Source organism: Scyliorhinus canicula, chromosome 2, assembly GCF_902713615.1.
Source record: "Scyliorhinus canicula chromosome 2, sScyCan1.1, whole genome shotgun sequence".
NCBI classification, from domain to species: domain Eukaryota; kingdom Metazoa; phylum Chordata; class Chondrichthyes; order Carcharhiniformes; family Scyliorhinidae; genus Scyliorhinus; species Scyliorhinus canicula.
Window position 1 is genome coordinate 129,967,495 of NC_052147.1, and position 17,419 is coordinate 129,984,913.

Below are 17,419 nucleotides of genomic sequence, written 5' to 3' on the forward strand. Positions count from 1 at the left end.
TCCACCTACCCTGCACATCTTTGGGTTGTTGGGGTGACACCCACACAGACAGTGACCGGGATTGAACCCGGGTCCTCAGCACTGTAGGCAGCAGTGTTAACCACTGGGCCACTGTGCCGCCCCACAGTTTGCATCATAAACCAACTTCAGATTGATCGTCCTCATGCATTAAGTAAGTAGAGAATTTGAACTGACCTTATCAGTGCCAGGTATTGTTTCAAAAGAGCTAAGTTGGCATCTCGTCTCTCTCATGTAACGCTCCTTCTCCGGACACATATCCAGACAGGTCCCCACCACAGCTTTAGCCTTCTCCAACTCAGTTCTTTTCACTCGAGCTATGGGCACAAGAGGATAATCAGACAAAAATGATATCTTTGCTATGCGCATATGAATCATGCTCAACACAGACACTAGGAAATAACTCTCAGATGTTAATCACTATCTCAGGTTATCAATTTAAATTCAATGAACACGCTTCAACTCCTTCATTTACCCCTCAGATGCGTTCTTCACGTGCAGCAACACGTAAATATTTCCATCATGATGTTACTTCATTCTATTTAGGGAATAATGCCAGCAAAATGTTTCTTCAGTCTGACAAAGACATGGAAACATTCTTTGAAAAGTTCTTCACTTAATTTCCCATAAACCAGGCTTGAATAACAATGAATCAATTAAAAAGCCAGACCTAGACTAAATCTTTGCTCGTTGGCATTTGTTGCAATAGCTTCTAAATGCTTCACTGCCAATCAGGCAGTGGGTACAGAAGAACTGCACTCCTCACTCCAGCTATCAATACAACCAGCCCTTATTCTCACCCAGCTCAAGGCCCCAATGCAATCTCTTCTCCACCCAGGAAGCATTTCTTCCTTCGCACACAAAAAAAGGTATTGTCACTTTCACAGCTATTGGGATCCCAAGTCTACCATCAAGGTAAGAAAAGAGTGCATATAAATGCATATGAAAGATACAGAAAAAGAGACGCGTCAGAGACGTAAGGAATAGGTGAAATGCAAAAGGATAAAAAAAGGTAAAAAGACAAAAGAGAAAAAGGGAATGAGGGAGAGGGAATGAGCAAATAATATTGGGAGACAAATTGAGCTACCAAGACAATGCAAAAGGATATGGGAGGGGAACAGAAAACGGCAGAGCAGGGAGGAGAGAGGGGAAATTAAAGAATGGGAAAAGCACAAAAGATAACAAAACGATTCACTGTCAATAGCAGAAAATCTAGCTCTTGGTCAAAACATTTATATAAATCTATAGCAATGTAATTGGCGAACAATTAGTATCTTAAAAATAATGAATTTCACCAAGAAATAATGCATAATTGCCTTGTCTCATTAGTTTGTCCCGCTGGTCAAGTACCCTGTATTTCTCCTCGGGAGTAATGGCAACAATGCCAGGCAGATGACTGAGTGAAGAAGGCAGTGTCCCTACACGCTCAGAAATTGACATTTGATCTTCCATCCCTTGTGAATCCTGGGATTCATTTTCAAGTTGTAGAGTCTTTGAAGAAGACGGTTTCTTAACTGGTGACCTGCAGAGCAAATCAAATTAACATCCGATTCTGTTTATTTTTGTACAATTTTTATCCTATTTCTCCCCTCAGTTAACCCCTCACATTCACTTTGTTCACAACAGAATATGCTGGATCATGTAGATTGCGAGCATCAATTAAGAACAAACCCACCTACAGTGTCACAGGATGCACAACCATCCTGGACGAACAAATTCACCGAGTGTTAGCCAGAATCCATCACTGCCTCGAACCCTAGATTTCACCAAACATCAGCCTATTACCCCAAAATAGATCGGTAAATTCACCCAGAGTCTACCCCATTAAAGCTAATCTTAAATAGAGTCAACGGGTTTTGCGAATTGAAAATAAAATTTTACTAAACACAATGAATGATGACAATCAGGCAGAGAAAAACATTTAGATTGTTGCTTGTACCCAACCGGAGTGAAACATAATTCACACTGGCCTTTAACACAAGAGGTTAATGTATAACTACAGGTGCTGGACATCTAAACTAAACACAGAAAGCATAGGCAGCATCTATGTACCCTTTCCCCGAACCCCACCTGACCCTTTCCCCAAGACCCAAACCCCACCACCGCATTCTCTCCCCCCCCCCCCCCCCCCCCCCCCCCACCACCGAGACCCAAACCCCACCGGCCCCTTTCGCCAAGGCCAGAACCCCACCGGCCCCTTTCGCCGAGGCCAGAACCCCACCGGCCCCTTTCCCCAAACCCCACCGGCCCCTTTCCCCAAACCCCACCGGCCCCTTTCCCCGAACCCCACCGGCCCCTTTCCCCAAACCCCACCGGCCCCTTTCCCCAAACCCCACCGGCCCCTTTCCCCAAACCCCACCGGCCCCTTTCCCCCAACCCCTTTCCCCCAACCCCACCGGCCCCTTTCCCCCAACCCCACCGGGCCCCTTTCCCCCAACCCCACCGGCCCCTTTCCCCGAACCCCACCGGCCCCTTTCCCCAAACCCCCCCCAACCCCTTTCCCCCAACCCCACCGGCCCCTTTCCCCCAACCCCACCGGCCCCTTTCCCCGAACCCCACCGGCCCCTTTCCCCAAACCCCACCGGCCCCTTTCCCCAAACCCCACCGGCCCCTTTCCCCCAAACCCCACCGGCCCCTTTCCCCCAACCCCTTTCCCCCAACCCCACCGGCCCCTTTCCCCAAACCCCACCGGCCCCTTTCCCCAAACCCCACCGGCCCCTTTCCCCGAACCCCACCGGCCCCTTTCCCCAAACCCCCCCAACCCCTTTCCCCCAACCCCACCGGCCCCTTTCCCCCAACCCCACCGGCCCCTTTCCCCGAACCCCACCGGCCCCTTTCCCCGAACCCCACCGGCCCCTTTCCCCGAACCCCACCGGCCCCTTTCCCCGAACCCCACCGACCCATTTCCCTGAGGCCCGAACCCCACCGACCAGCTTTGCAGACTCCCTGGAGACCCTTCATGGGCCCACCGATGTCCACGGAGCTCTGTTTGGGAACCCCTGCTCTAGACCCAAGGACAAGCAGGAGTAGGCCACGTGGTCTGTCAGGCCCACTCTGTCGTTGAATACAATCATGGTTGGACTTCAACGTAACTGCGATTTCCCACCAGCTTCCCATATCCTTTGTTATCAGTCGTGATCATGAGACACAAAACATCTGTCGACCTCAGCCATAAATATATTCATGATGTAGAGATGCCGGCGTTGGACTGGGGTGAGCACAGTAAAAAGTCTTACAACAGGTTAAAGTCCAACAGGTACCTGCTGGACTTTAACCTGGTGTTGTTATAAATATATTCAACAACTGGATATCCACAACCGTTAGAATTCCAAAGGTTCAAAATCCTTTGAGTGAAGACATTTTTCTTTACGTGAGCCATAAGTAATCACTCTCTTGCGGAGACTGCGCCCCCATGTTCTCGATTCCCAAGCCAGGGAAAACAATATCAGTGTTTTTCCTGGTCATCCTTACATCTTACACAAACCTCAGCTGATCAAAAACTCCATTACCTCTATTCAATCACATCAAGTCGCACTCATCCATCATACTATGGGCGCGATTCTCCGCAACGGCCCCGGGGGGGGGCTAGGAGCGGCGTTGGGAGAAACTCGGCCGCCGGGCCTTGACGCTTGCGTCAAGGCGGCGCGCCGAGAATGACGCGGCCGGCGGCGCCTAAGTGACGTCAGCCACGCATGTACAGGTTGCCCAGCTCCAACCCGCGCATGCGCGGTTGCCTTCTTCCCCCCCGCTGCCCCGCAAGACGTGGCGGCTTGATCTTGCGGGGCGGCAGAGGGGAAAGAGTGCGTCTCTTAGAGACGCTGGCCCGACGATCGGTGGGCACCGATCGCGGGCCAGTCCCCTCCCGAGCACGCCCGTGGTGCTCGATCCCCTCTCCACCCCCCACAGGCCCCACACTTACCTGTAGCGTGCGGTTCACACCGGCAGCGACCAGGTGTGGTTGCCGCCGGCGTGAACCCGTCGGGGTCGTCAGGCCGCTCGGCCATCCGGACCGGAGAATCGCCGGGAAAAACGGCGAGCGGCGATTCTCCGAGTGGCCTGTCGCAGGAGAATCACGGGGGGTGCCAGAGCGGCCTCCCGCGATTCTCCCACCTGGCCTGGGGTGCGGAGAATCGCGCCCTATGTTTGCTGACTTACACTGGCACCCAGTCTCTGAAGACCTCAATGTTTTATCTACCCTCTTATTTAAGTTCTTCATGGTCTCATCATTACCGATCCCCGAAACCTCCCACAGCCCTAAAACCCACACCTCCCCCAAATATTTGGTTCCTCCAATTCTAACTTTTTTTAAATACACCTCTGTGAAGAACCTTGGGACGTTTTCCACATTAAAAGGCTTTATACAAATGGCAATAGTTGAAGGCAAATTATTGAATACTGGAAGTTGACTTTCTGTTCCTTTCAGAACTTTATATTAATCTCAATGAGGAGAATTAACACGCCCGTGGCCAGATATCGGTGCTGTCAGGTTAGCTGCCTGCAACCGAGGTGGCTGCTGAAACCTGAAAATTGGCACTAGTACACTTGCACCAGACAGGAAGAAGATTATCTCGACCTCTTGCTCCAAACCTGTACCACGTTAAAAGTGCACAAGAGGAGCATGGGTGAGGACCAGCTCAGACTCCGTCATGATGTGCTGTCAACCAAACGCCCTGTTAAAATTCATCATCTTGCTTTACACAGAACGAATAGCAACTAGATGCTGCAGTGTGACTAACATTTATGGAACCCTAACCGAGAAACGAGTCAATGGATTAGGGTCGGAAGTTAGGGGGAAAAAATTGCTAACAAGTATTAAAAAGTGGCTACATATTAAATTTGCTATCTGCAGTCCTTATTTTGGATCACCCTTCCACCATATCTCGAAATGGTAACAGAATAATATTTTTCTCACCATACACTGATATGTCAAAGAGATAGGCCTGCAGCTGCACAACTACCCCGACATGAAACTGCATGGGTTCCAGAACTCCATAGCTGTATTCCCAGCATCATTAATGGACCCGGAGTGAAATTCACTTTCCTCAGAAGCTCTACAAGTAACACCACGAGAGATTCTCAAAATGTGTCAAAAATGACATTACTTGCTTGCTGCATTTCCTGAAGAAGACCGTGCGGTTGGATTGCGCAGAGATGATTGCTCCACATCAGCTTTATCCTTGCTGCGTTTCTCTTCATCTCCTTTTGGTACATCTACTTCTTCCCGAGAAGACTTCTTCCCTGGACCTAGAAGTGCAGAAAAGGAGGGAAAAAGAACAAAGTTATTACTTCATAATAAATTGACACAAGGCATCAGTCATTACCCAGGTTTCCCACCCAACAGGCCGATGGCAACCAAGCATCTGGCTAGACTGCAGTTCTACTGCACTCCTCTCGTCGAATAACTAACCTGATTACAGAAAAATACGTGGTAGACTACTTCGGAGCGATGTAGGAGAAATGTGAACTCTACATTTTTTCTTTTATCATTTAATCTTCATTTGGCCAGAAATTAACTTCCTCTCTTGTGTAACTTATATTTTTGCATGCATGCGTATGCGTGCATGCATTGAAACAGTGCGTTTGCCTTTTAAAATATTTTATAGCTTCATCTGGGTGGGTGTTTTCGTAAAATAAAAACTATAAAAACGAACCCCATACATGTCTAACTCAAGAAAACCGATCATACTGAGTATGTTCCAATCAGCACACAAACCATGTGATGCAGGAAGGATGTTCCGATGACGGGTGAATCACAGTCTGAGGAAACGGGGTAGACTATTTAAGCCAGCCTAGGGAGAAATTTCTTCAGCCTGACAGTAGAGAGCCTGTGGAATTCTCCACCACAGAAAGCAGTTGAGGCTAAAATATTGTATGTTTTCATGAAGGAGTTACATATAGCTCTTGGGGCTAATAGAATCAAAGGTTATGCGGGAAAAGCAGAAACACGTTACTGAGTTGGATGATCAGCCATGATTATAATGAATGGCGCAAGTTAAAAGGGCCAAAAGGCCAACTCCCGTTCCTATTTTCTATGTTTCTATGTAAACATAAGGAAGTCTAGCTGCAGCCATACAAGACACTACCAATGACACACCTACGTAAGATTCTGAGGTCCGCTTGACACCATAGATGCCAACAAGGTGTTTCCGCTGATGAGGGCATCTAGACCTAAGGGACATAACTGTAGAATCTGGAGGTTGCCCTTTCAAGACAGCGATGAGGAGAAAGTTCTTCTCAAAGAGTAATGAATCTTTGTAATTCTTTATCTCACTGAACTGCAGAAGGTGACTAATTGAGCATATCTAAGGCTCAAGTAGTTAGATACTTGAACAATAGAGTCAAGATTTGGGAACAAGCAAAAAATGGGAGTCGATGCTAGAAACAGGTCAGCCATGATCGTATTTTATGGTGAAGCAGGCTCGGATGGTCGTATGGCCGACTCCTGCTTTGGTTTCCTAAACTTCAGATGCTACAAATTTACTATTACTGTGAGCTGTACAAAGCTGCTTTGTGACATAAACACAGGACTGTATAAAATTGGCTTGTCAGAGGGTGAAAACTGCAAGGACACAGGGATAGAGAATAAAACAAAAGCTACTCTTGTAACTCACTGCTTTTTTTCCGTTGCCAAAATATTTCAATCTGTTGCTTGCGTAGAGATTTTCCTTTCTTCTTTGCATTGGATGCAGATGCCTTTAAGAGAAACAGATTTATTGTAACACTCTCCACATTCACTATCATAAGTACAAATATACAAACTAATAGAATCTCGATTGCAGGGCTGATCTATCCTGCAGCTACCAGGATTTCATAATCTCCTTTCCCCTCCCGAAAGAACGTGTAGGCTGTCAAATGGGGCAGGGCTTGGTTCCAGCTATGATTCCTCCAGAAATAAAATAACCAGCGACGCTCACTGTCCTCTGCTGTGTCAAACAACTGTGCGAGTCTAAACAATATGCGCCTGTGCAAAGTCAGCATATTAGAACTGGGGAGCAGTTTAGGAGGCTGGAGAGCATGCTTATACATTTGGAAAGAGAAAATATCTAACCAAGCAACACCACGTTCTTCAGTCTTATGTGCCCCAGTAGAAAGCATGAACCAAAAGGATTTGGAGCACAGAAGGCAACAATTCCCAACAATTACTAAGTCGGATTGTAGGTAACAACTTTAATTTAATTGCGCGTCTTGCAAGTTGACTCACACTGCCTGGGTCTTGTAAAGTCCCCAGAGTGAGTGAATCACAGAACAAAGAAACTTGGTCTCATGTACATTGGTAAAAAAAAAATGAGGTGACACACATGACCAAATAAGGTAACTTGGCAACTGTAGGGTTTTTATAGGTTCTCTTACATTCCTTAACCTGGCCATATCAGGTAATCTTAGCAATTACTGGTCCCAATAGGCTGCCCTCACATTCCTTTTGCCTGAGGCCCCTGTGATCACCCATCCACCCCCACCATGATGCTCCTGATTTAGCCTGACTTCCCACAATGCTTCAGTGCCATCCCCTTTTGTTCATTTCCTCATTATCTAGCTGAGGACCCAACATTGATCTCTGTGGCACTGCACTAGTTATAACTTTCCAATCTGAACAAGACCAATTTATCCCTATTACCTGCTTCCTGTTAGCTAACCAATTAGTTACCATGTTAATGTGTCACCCCTACACCATATCTCTTATCTTGTGCAGTAACCTTTGATTTGGCACTTTATCAAATGCCTTTTGGGAATTCAAGTACACCACATCTACCGGATCTCCTTTATCCACTGAGTGCTATTTGGTCAGATTTCCCTTTCACCAAGACATGTTGCCCCTCCTTTCTTGAATAAACGTGTTACATTAGTCATTTTTCAATCTGTTGGAACCTTTCCAGAATCTAAGGAATTTTGGAAGATTATAACAAATGCATCTACAATCTATGCTGCCACTTCTTTTAAGACCCTAGGGTGCAGGCTACCTGGTCATGGGGAATTTGTTGGCCTTTAGGTCTAATAGCTTCCCTTACGCCTTTTCGCTGGTGGTGATTGTTTTAGGTTCATCCATCCCCATCATCTCTCTACTGTGAAGACAGACATAAAATACCTTGGGTGGATAAGTGGCAAGTAACTTCTCCAATAAGAGTCCAACCATGTCCCCTTGGCATTAAATGGAATTGCCATCACTCAATCCTCCACGATCAATGTCCTTGGGATTACCATTGACTAAAAATTGAACTGGTCTAGCCATATTAATACTGAGGCTAGAAGAGGTCTGAGGCTGGAAATTCTGTGGCGGGTAACTCGCTTCCAACTCCCAAAACCTGTCCACCATCCACAAGGCACAAGTGAGGAGTGTGATGGAATACTCTCCACTTGCCTGAATGAGTGCAGCTCCAACAGCACTCCAGTAGGTCAACCCCAGCGAGCACAAAGCAGCCAGCTTGATTTGCACACCATCTGCCACCTTCACGAACCCACTCCCTCTACCCCTGATGCAGTGGCAGCAGTGTATACCATGCACTGCAACAACTCACCAAGTCTCCTTCGACAGCAACTACTAAATCTCAACCACCTAGGCACATAAGGGCAGCAGACACATGTAAATGCCATATCTTGCAATTAAGTTCCTCTCCGATACACTCACCACCCTGACTTGGAAATATATCCCCGTTCCTTCACGGTCACTGGGAACTCCCTCCCTCACAGCACTGTGGGTTTACCTGCACCACATGGACAGCGGCGGTACAAGGTAGCAGCTCATCACCAGCTTCTCAGGGCACTTATGGGGTGGGCAACAAAAATGCTGCCCTAGCCATGAAAGAATTTTTAAAATGCTCAACACTGCCACCATTTCTTTGTTTGCCATTATCAATTCCCCAGACTCTCTCTAGATGACCAGCACGTTAATTATTATTTTCCAATTCAAAAGCTTGTTGAAGCTCTTACTATCTTACCAGCTAACTTTCTCCCATACTCTGCTTTCTGTCTCTTTATCATTTTGTTCTCATTCTTTGCTGGTTCTTAAGTCTGGCTTATCCTCTGACCCACCACTAATCTTTGCAGATTCGTACAGTATTTCTTTCAATTTCATTCTATCATTGACTTTATTTAGCCAAAAAGGGGAATGTGTTAATAAGTTTGCCACTCCCCCTTTTTAACTCTCTCATGTCAGCTAATTAAACATTCGTTCTGATTAATATCCGGTAATGGAAATTTGAGAATAAAGTTCCCTCCAAATTCTTTAGCAAGGCCCCGCCTTTAAAGAGCCCTTGAACTACAAAAAATTTGAAGGTGCTTTTGAATGCAGCAAACATCCTCAGGTACTCACATGATCGTAGAAGTGAACCACTGCCAGTCTCTTATTTGTTTGACAATACACCCGCTGCACCTTGCCAAACTGTGAAAAGTGCTTCTTGATTATCTCCTTTGTGTTAAGGCCCACTGGGACGTTTTTGCATTGAATGGCAGTGAGTTCTGACAAAGGAACACTGGACAGACTATCTGTGCTGTCACCCCGACGTAGCCTCCGAGAGGGAGACCTGCTGACAAAATCTAGGAGAACGAAGGAAAACCAAGAGAATCAGCAACTAATCCAGAACATTTCAACACAACCCAGCAGACCTGAAAATGAATCCAAAAGTAGCTGCTATACATGTGCTGCATTTTCCATTCATATCTCATGTGAGATTATCATGATTAATTTTCTTACATGCAAAGATCAGAGCAGAGTAACAAACCACTTGTGAAAACAAAATATGACTGGATCAATCAGGTCAGGTGGTCAAGAAACAGGGCACAAGAGAGATGGGATTTTCAACAAAAAAAAGTGTAGTGATAGGAAAAGTACCTTAGCCTGAACAACCAAACAAATTCAGGGCATGGGGGTAGAAGCGAAATGAGTGAAAGGGAACAGTATGCACAATTCCACCCAGTGTCCTTCTGGTTAAAGATCTGTTTGGAACTGAAAATTACTACCTGTAATACATTGATCTCCGCTGCGTAACAATAAGAGTGATTTACTAAACCAAATTACTGTCAGGTCAGAATCCCTTGCACAAATAAATCTTATATTTCCCAGCACAGCCTGTATTACCACACATATTGACAATATCACACTGAACAGAAAACAGAAACTTTGAAGAAAGATGCTACAATATCCAGCAGTTTGAAATACTACAGGAAATTCCAATTAAAAAAGACGATTTGCTGCCAGAACAATAATGAATATTCTGTTCAATATTTCACTGAGTCACACAGTCCAAGAAAGATCCCAGCTTCATTTCCTGCTGACATATTGAGGTAGCTGATAGGACTGGGATATTGAAAACTCGAAGAGGGTTGGCAGATTCTTAGTACTTTCCGGGTCAAAACGTTACAATCTTATCCCATGGTGGTGACTTTGATTCCTCGAAATTTCAGCCCCTATCGGGAATAGAATGGGCATGTCCTTAATGGTTGGAGCTGTGATGAATGAACAGCTCAGTACAGAAACATTAAAGGAACAGTCAAAGTGAAGGGTCAGCCAAAGTTATTTTTTAATAAATATTTTTATTGGCATTTTTCAATTTTTAACAGGATAACAATTTAACGAATAGCGCACCTGATATTTAAATGTTGTACAGTTTCTTATTTACATACATTCTCCCCATCAACCCTTCCTCTTACCCTCCCCCCCCACGTTCGTCCTCCATTTTTGTCTAGCTTCGCCCAGGTAAATCTTGCCCTATCCAGTAACCATCCATAGATGTTCGCACAGTTCCCCCCCCCCCTCATGAATGTCCATGTTTATTAGTCCCTCCAGTAGTGTGTCTCTTTCAGGGCCCTTGGGTATCTTGTCATCTCCTTGCAGAAGTGTTTAATTTGGAGGTGTCCGAGTTCCTGTCCTGTCGGTAGTTCCAGATCTTCCGTCAGTTTGCCCAAGGTCGTGCGTCTGTCCCCTATGTACAAATCCCTGTGTCGCCACCTGGGGTGGCCACTGCCCAACACAAAATGGAAGATTGCAAGGAATGCAGGGAAAATGGACATCTTGTAAAGCAAGCAGCTTGCAAAGCGCTTGTATATTTGGACTGCTGCAGAAACCAGTTTTGACTGTTGCAGAAACCAGACAGCACTGTGAAAAGAAACCAGTTAACATACGAATGAGCCGATACCAGGCAATCCCCAGATACAATGGAAACAAGTTAAACACAGATCGATACATTGAATTGAAGGCCAGACCTTTCGGCGCCAGAGAAGCCCAAAACAATAAGTCCCAAGAACCGCTCCAGTGACCGAGGAACTGCCCCATTATTGGGGGATTCAAACATAATCGATTGGGAAGAGACCCAATCGACTTCAAGCTCAAAGGGGCACGGATCCCCTGGGACCTATAAAAGACAGGTCCCACACATGGTTCAGTCTTCTGATCCAGCCCTTCTCTCTCTTTGACCAACACTCCTCCGTGGACCAGCACCTCAACCAGCTTTTGCCAAGAAGATCTTGAACGAAAGAGAGGAGAGGGTTCGGACAGCAGCCGCCAACAAGTAAGTGCCTCACAACGATCGCTACCAGAGATAGGCACTCCTGACCCCTTTTAACTTATACCAACCAGAAGTCTGCAGACCAGAGCAGAGCAAGAGGCCTTGTTCCCTGACCCAGCAGTTCCTTCCAGATAAGTATTAGTTTATTTAGCGGTAGGAATAAGTTTAATCCTTTTAGCGTCTGCATGGGTAGTTATTATAATTGTATTATAATAAACTCAGTTGTTTGGACTTACTAATTGGTGTATGGTTTTATTGCTTTGAACTTCACCTTGACCTTATGGCGGTGTCTTAACGACACCTGGCGACTCCAGAGCTAAGTAAAGAAACAGAGCCAAATTGAGTGTTAAGCACACTCACCCAGAACGACCAACACCTGACTGCTAGTGTCCCCCCATCCTGTCTCCATCTTTTAAAGGTGGCGTCGAACATCGCTGGTGGGAATCAGTGATTGCCGCAGATGGGGCCATGGGAGACATCTCGGTTAGACCGAATGTTGCCACATTTGGTTCCACATCTTTAGCGTGGCTACCACCACTGGACAGAATGTGTATTTCATCGGGGGTGGGAGCGCTGTTGTGGCAAGGGCCCAGAGGGTCGTTCACTTGCAGGACTCCTCCAACCTCACTTATTCCATGTTGGGTTCACATATCCATCGTATCACCCTCTCTGCCATAGCTGCCCAGTGGTAGTATTGAAGATTCGGCAGGGCCAGACCGCCCATATTTTTCCCCCTTTGCAGTGTCGATTTCGAGATCCTTAGTTCTTAACTCCCTGCACAAACACCATACTCAATGTCTATATTATGGAAAAAGGCCTTGGGGATGAAGATCAGTATGGATCTAAACAGGAAGAGGAACCTCGGCAGTATGTTCATTTTGATCGTCTGCAACTCTCTCCGCCAGGGAAAGCAGGAGTGCATCCCATCTCTGTAGGTCCTTTTTAACTTCCTCCACCAGACTGATCAGATTACACTTGTGGATCCATGTCCAGCCATGGGCTATCTGGATCCTCAGGTAGCAGAATTTGTTTTGGGCTAATTTGAACGGTAGTCCCTCCATCTCTGTCCTTCCCCTGCTTGGGTTCACCGGGAATGCCTTGCTCTTGTCCAGGTTGCGTTTATAGCCCGAGGAGGCTCCGACCTTATCCAGGAGCTACATGATTGCTTTCAGACCATTCTGTGGGTCCGAGACATAGAGGGGCAGTTCATCCGTACAGAGTGAAATTCTGTGCTCTCTGCCTCCTCTTTGAATGTCCTTCCAGCTTTTTGTGTCTTACAGAGTGAACGCCAAAGGTTCAATTGCCAGGGCAAACAGGAACGGGGACAGTGGGCACCCCTGCCTTGTGTCTCTGTGCACTGTGCAGCTGCAAGTATTCAGAGCTGGTTGTGTTGGTCCGCACGCTCGCCTTGGGGGCGTTGTACAGGACTTTCACTCTTGAGTTGAAACCCGCACCTAGCCCACTCCAGTATCTCAAAGAGATACTTCCACTCGACTCTATCAAAAGCCTTTTAAGTCCAGGGATTGCGTTCCCCACATTGTATAGATTCTGACAAAAGGTCACTAACATTTTTAAATGTGACCCAGCATAGACTTAATGGGATAATTCCTCTCGAAGCCTCCTCTCGAAGGCGTTCCCATGTTTTAAAGAAAGCAATTTGCATCGTCATTGTTTTTATATACAGAAGAGCAAATACTCATTGCCGTAGATTGTAGGACATGATTCTCACTATCACCTTCTGCTGTCCCTCAATTCGAGGATGACATCTACTCAGGGTAGTGAGTTTCTGCCATGGATCTCCATATGACGGACCAGGCAGATTCTCGACTAGCAGATTTTGAGCACGTGGGGGAAGATATCCCGTATAGTACTGGAATCTGAAGTGTGGAATTTGCTCTGTTTCTTCCCTTTTAAGTTGCTGGTCTCCCTCATCATTTAGATACTGTGACTCAGAGTGATGCAGCTTTAGGGACAGGTTGATGCCATTTTCAACGATTGGCAGCAAGCTCCTCCCAGTCAATGCTGCCATGCTTCGAGGAGAGCTTCAGAACGTTGTTCAAGTATTTTCCTTGTCCTCCCCTGGAATGCTGTTCATTTAAGAATTGAGACGTGGTGGGGGAGATACTTTTCAGCCATCCAGACAAGATCCTTCAGTTGATTTTGCAGGAATTCTGCTGGAAAACATGTGGAACTGGCTTCAAGAAATACACGAGAATTCGTTCCACTCACCTCTCATTGAATTCAGAGGGTGTGGTCGGGACACTACTGATGGAATTTCTCTAGCACTCAGTATCACTAATACACAGTCCAGGTCTCACTGCAGTACATGAGTTTGGGGATGAAAACTGCTCTGTACAGCGAGGATGCGGTGTTGTCAAACACACTGCCATAGTTTGTAGAAGGCTGAGCTGATGCAACTGATCAGGTGTTGGAACTCCTAGTCAATGGTGACCTTTTGATAGAGGTGGCTGCCAAGGTTTAGGAAGTGCTCAACATATTCAAGGGTTTCTCCTTCAACATTTAGTACGTGGAACATTTGACGAGCTGTGGGTTGATACGCGAGAGGTTGAACTCTGCAAACTAAAAGCAAAGAGCAGAAGCTGGAAACACTTGCCACTGGCCGCATGGTGGCACAGTGATTAGCACTGCTGCCTCACAGCTACAGGGACCTGGGTTTAATTCCGGCCTCAGGTGACTGTCTGTGAGGAGCTTCCACTTTCTCCCAGTATCTGTGTGGGTTTCCTCTGGGTGCTCTGGTTTGCTCCCACTTTCCAAAGATGTGCAGGTTAGGTGAATTGGCCATGATAGAATTGCCCCTTAGTGTCCAAAAAAGGTTAGGTTGGGTTACTGGGATAGGGTGAAGGCGTGGGCTTAAGTGGGGTACTCTTTTGAAGGGCCGATGCAGACTCAATGGGCCAAATGGCCTCCTTCTGCACTGTAAATACTATGATTCTATGAGCATCAACTATGAAGAGAAGGACATACATGAGAGTGGCATGGTAGCATAGTGGTTAGTAATGTTGCTTCACAGCGCCAGGATCCCAGGTTAGATTCCCGGCATGGGTCACTGACTGCGGAGTTTGAACGTTCACCCCGTGTCTGCGTGGGTTTCCTCCCACAATTCCTGAAAGACGAGCTGTTAGGTGAATTGGACAGCTTTGGTGTTTAATCGTGCACTGCAACAGTACCCAAGAGCACAGAAGTGTTACATTACCAAAACTTAAACTAAACTAACATCATATTGCAGTGCTAGAGTGAACTTCCCTGTAGGAATTGCTGTGCTTCAACTTAGATATTAAAAGAAAGATCTTGTCAGATAAACATTTAGGTTTGCAGAGTTGTGTTAGAATGCTCTTTGGAGAAAGAAAAGAATCAATTCCCAATTTCGAAAAACAAAGTTCCATAACTTGCCATTTTGATCCAGCTGAAGGCAGCTCAAGCCACTAGATCAAAACATTCTTAGTTACTACTACACCGAAGACAAGGATGTTAAATCACAAAATACTTTTAGTGTACAAGGAAATTTCTTTATCCCAAGATTAATGCCACCCCCGCACACCCACACGAGATATACAAATCGAAGGAAGAGGCGACAGTAGAGGAGCTGAAAACGAAGTGGGAGGGGGAACTGGGGGAACAGATCGAAGACGGGACATGGGCTGATGCCCTGGAGAGGGTAAATTCTTCCTCCTCGTGTGCGCGGCTTAGCCTCATCCAATTCAAGGTGCTGCATAGGGCCCACATGACTGGGACGAGGATGAGTAGGTTCTTTGGGGGTGAAGATAGGTGTGCCAGGTGCTCGGGGAGTCCAGCGAACCATGCCCATACGTTCTGGGCATGCCCGGCATTGGAGGAGTTCTGGAAGGGGGTGGCGAGGACGGTGTCGAGGGTGGTGGGATCCAGGGTCAAGCCAGGATGGGGACTCGCGATCTTTGGGGTTGGGGTAGAGCCGGGAGTGCAGGAGGCGAAAGAGGCCGGTGTGCTGGCCTTTGCGTCCCTAGTAGCCCGGCGAAGGATTTTGCTACAGTGGAAGGACGCGACGCCCCCAAGCGTGGAGACCTGGATCAATGACATGGCGGGCTTCATTAAGCTTGAGAAGGTTAAATTCGCCCTGAGAGGATCGGGGCAAGGGCTCTTTAAACGGTGGCAACCTTTCCTCGACTTTCTGGCTCAACGATAGGGTACTGGGACAGTAGCAGCAGCAACCCGGGGGGAGGGGGTGGGACGTTGATTGTGTTAGCTTATTTTATTTAAATTTGATTTATCTAATTTTAATTTATGGTTAAGTTCTCTTGTTTGGGGGGGGGGGGGTGGGGGTATGTGATACATGTGATGTTACGGTATGGGGGGAATTGTGGGTGTTATGGGGCTGTTAGTTGCATATTACTGCTTTTTGCTATACTTTTTGTTATATTTTCTGTAAAAAATTCCAATAAAAATTATTTAAAAAAAAAAGATATACAAATCTACTCACCGTCTCTCAATCTCTTATTTTCTTTTCTCAGTCGAGCAGGCCAATCTAATGGAATGGTAGTCTCGGATAACAGCTTCAATTTTTCAATTGTGTCGCTTTCTGAAGGTGAGCTGTCTCTTTTAGCCTCCCTTCTGCTGCCCTTCAACACATCTCGAAGGGTACGATTAAAGACGCCCATAGAAGGAGCAACTTTCGTTGGCCGTTTCCCTGGAGTCTGGCTGTTCTTGAACCCTGTTGCTTGTTCTTTAGCAGCACTGTATTCAAACTGGAATGGTGATCTGTCTCGCTTGTCTTTCCTTTTCATCCCCTTCTTCGGCGTCAACTGTTCCTCCTCCGCTTCATGCTTCGAAGTGTGTCCGATCTTTGCTGTTGTTCCAATGCTCCCCACTGCACTGCGTCTCGCATCATATGTCAACGGAGGGCTGATATCGGTCACTCCAAAGACTGGCATGTTTTCTTCGCCAGCGACTTTTTTGTTTGTTGCAGAGTAATCCAGGGCGACAGCTAAACTTGGTTGAGAAAAGGTATATGAGGCTGAAATGTTACTGGGGGCCGGTTGCGGGAAACGTAAGTTTCCGGGAGGACTGTTCTTAGTCACTGGCTGCGAGAAGCTAAAGGTATCTGGCAAACTAACAGTCGCCGTTGGCCGAGATAACCTGAACGGGCTGGAAGAAGTTGGTTGGGAGAAACTGAACGATGGGCCACTCATAGTGGCAGCTTTATTCTGTGATGTGGTGAAAACGCCCGCTTCTCCGCTGCTCAAAGGCTGGGAGAAGTTAAATGAGGGAAGTTTATTTGATGATATGTTCGTTTCCTGACTGCCAACATACGATCGCTGGACGTCCGGATTCCCGAACCCTTTGAAGTTTGGTTCAGGATGTCCAAAGCGTCCGCTCGTTGGGGCACCAAAGTTTACAGAACTTGAGAATGTGCCGAAAGGCTTAAAACTGAAGGGTTGACTCGGTACAGGAGGGCCAGAACCGTGGGCTGCTGAAGCCACCTGGTGTCCAAACACAACAGGAGACTCTCCGACTTCACCCGCTTGCCGGAAGGGAGGATCCTGCTGGGCATGAAACACTGGGAAGCTGTTATCAACTTTCTGAAAGAGAGCAGGGGGCAGCTTGCCCGCTGGATCCATGAATGTGGATGAACAAGGGTCGCCTGGGGCCGTTAATCTCCAAAAACTCCGGCAGTTGGCACCAAAAGCCCCGCTTTGCCGCACCTGCTTCGAACTTCCAGCATCAATTCACCTTTGCCCTAATAAACTCATACCTGTACATTTGGATTTTTAAAAATCCTGCAGTCCAACAACAGGCCTCAGTCGAGCGACGCCATTACCGCCAAACATAAATACTGCCCGCCTCCGGGTCCGGCCGCGTCAACCTTCCGTTCCGGTCAACCCCGAACAAACAGGGCGATGCACCCACTG

The 17,419-nt window shown here is 46.9% G+C and overlaps 1 protein-coding gene across 1 annotated transcript in view; it reads right to left on the bottom strand.

Moving 5' to 3' along the window:
* The window catches only part of LOC119958214 (minichromosome maintenance complex component 3 associated protein), an 84,711-nt gene extending 67,381 nt beyond the window's left edge, over positions 1-17,330 (bottom strand). Inside the window, exons 1-6 of the mRNA XM_038786606.1 lie at positions 15,991-17,330; positions 9,326-9,549; positions 6,630-6,711; positions 5,121-5,262; positions 1,335-1,540; positions 196-335 (exon numbers count right to left, since the gene is read on the bottom strand). Coding sequence (XP_038642534.1) covers positions 196-335; positions 1,335-1,540; positions 5,121-5,262; positions 6,630-6,711; positions 9,326-9,549; positions 15,991-17,128 — 1,932 coding nt within the window. The 5' untranslated portion in view covers positions 17,129-17,330. The remainder of the gene's footprint in view (positions 1-195; positions 336-1,334; positions 1,541-5,120; positions 5,263-6,629; positions 6,712-9,325; positions 9,550-15,990) is intronic.
* Positions 17,331-17,419: the final 89 nt, after the last annotated feature.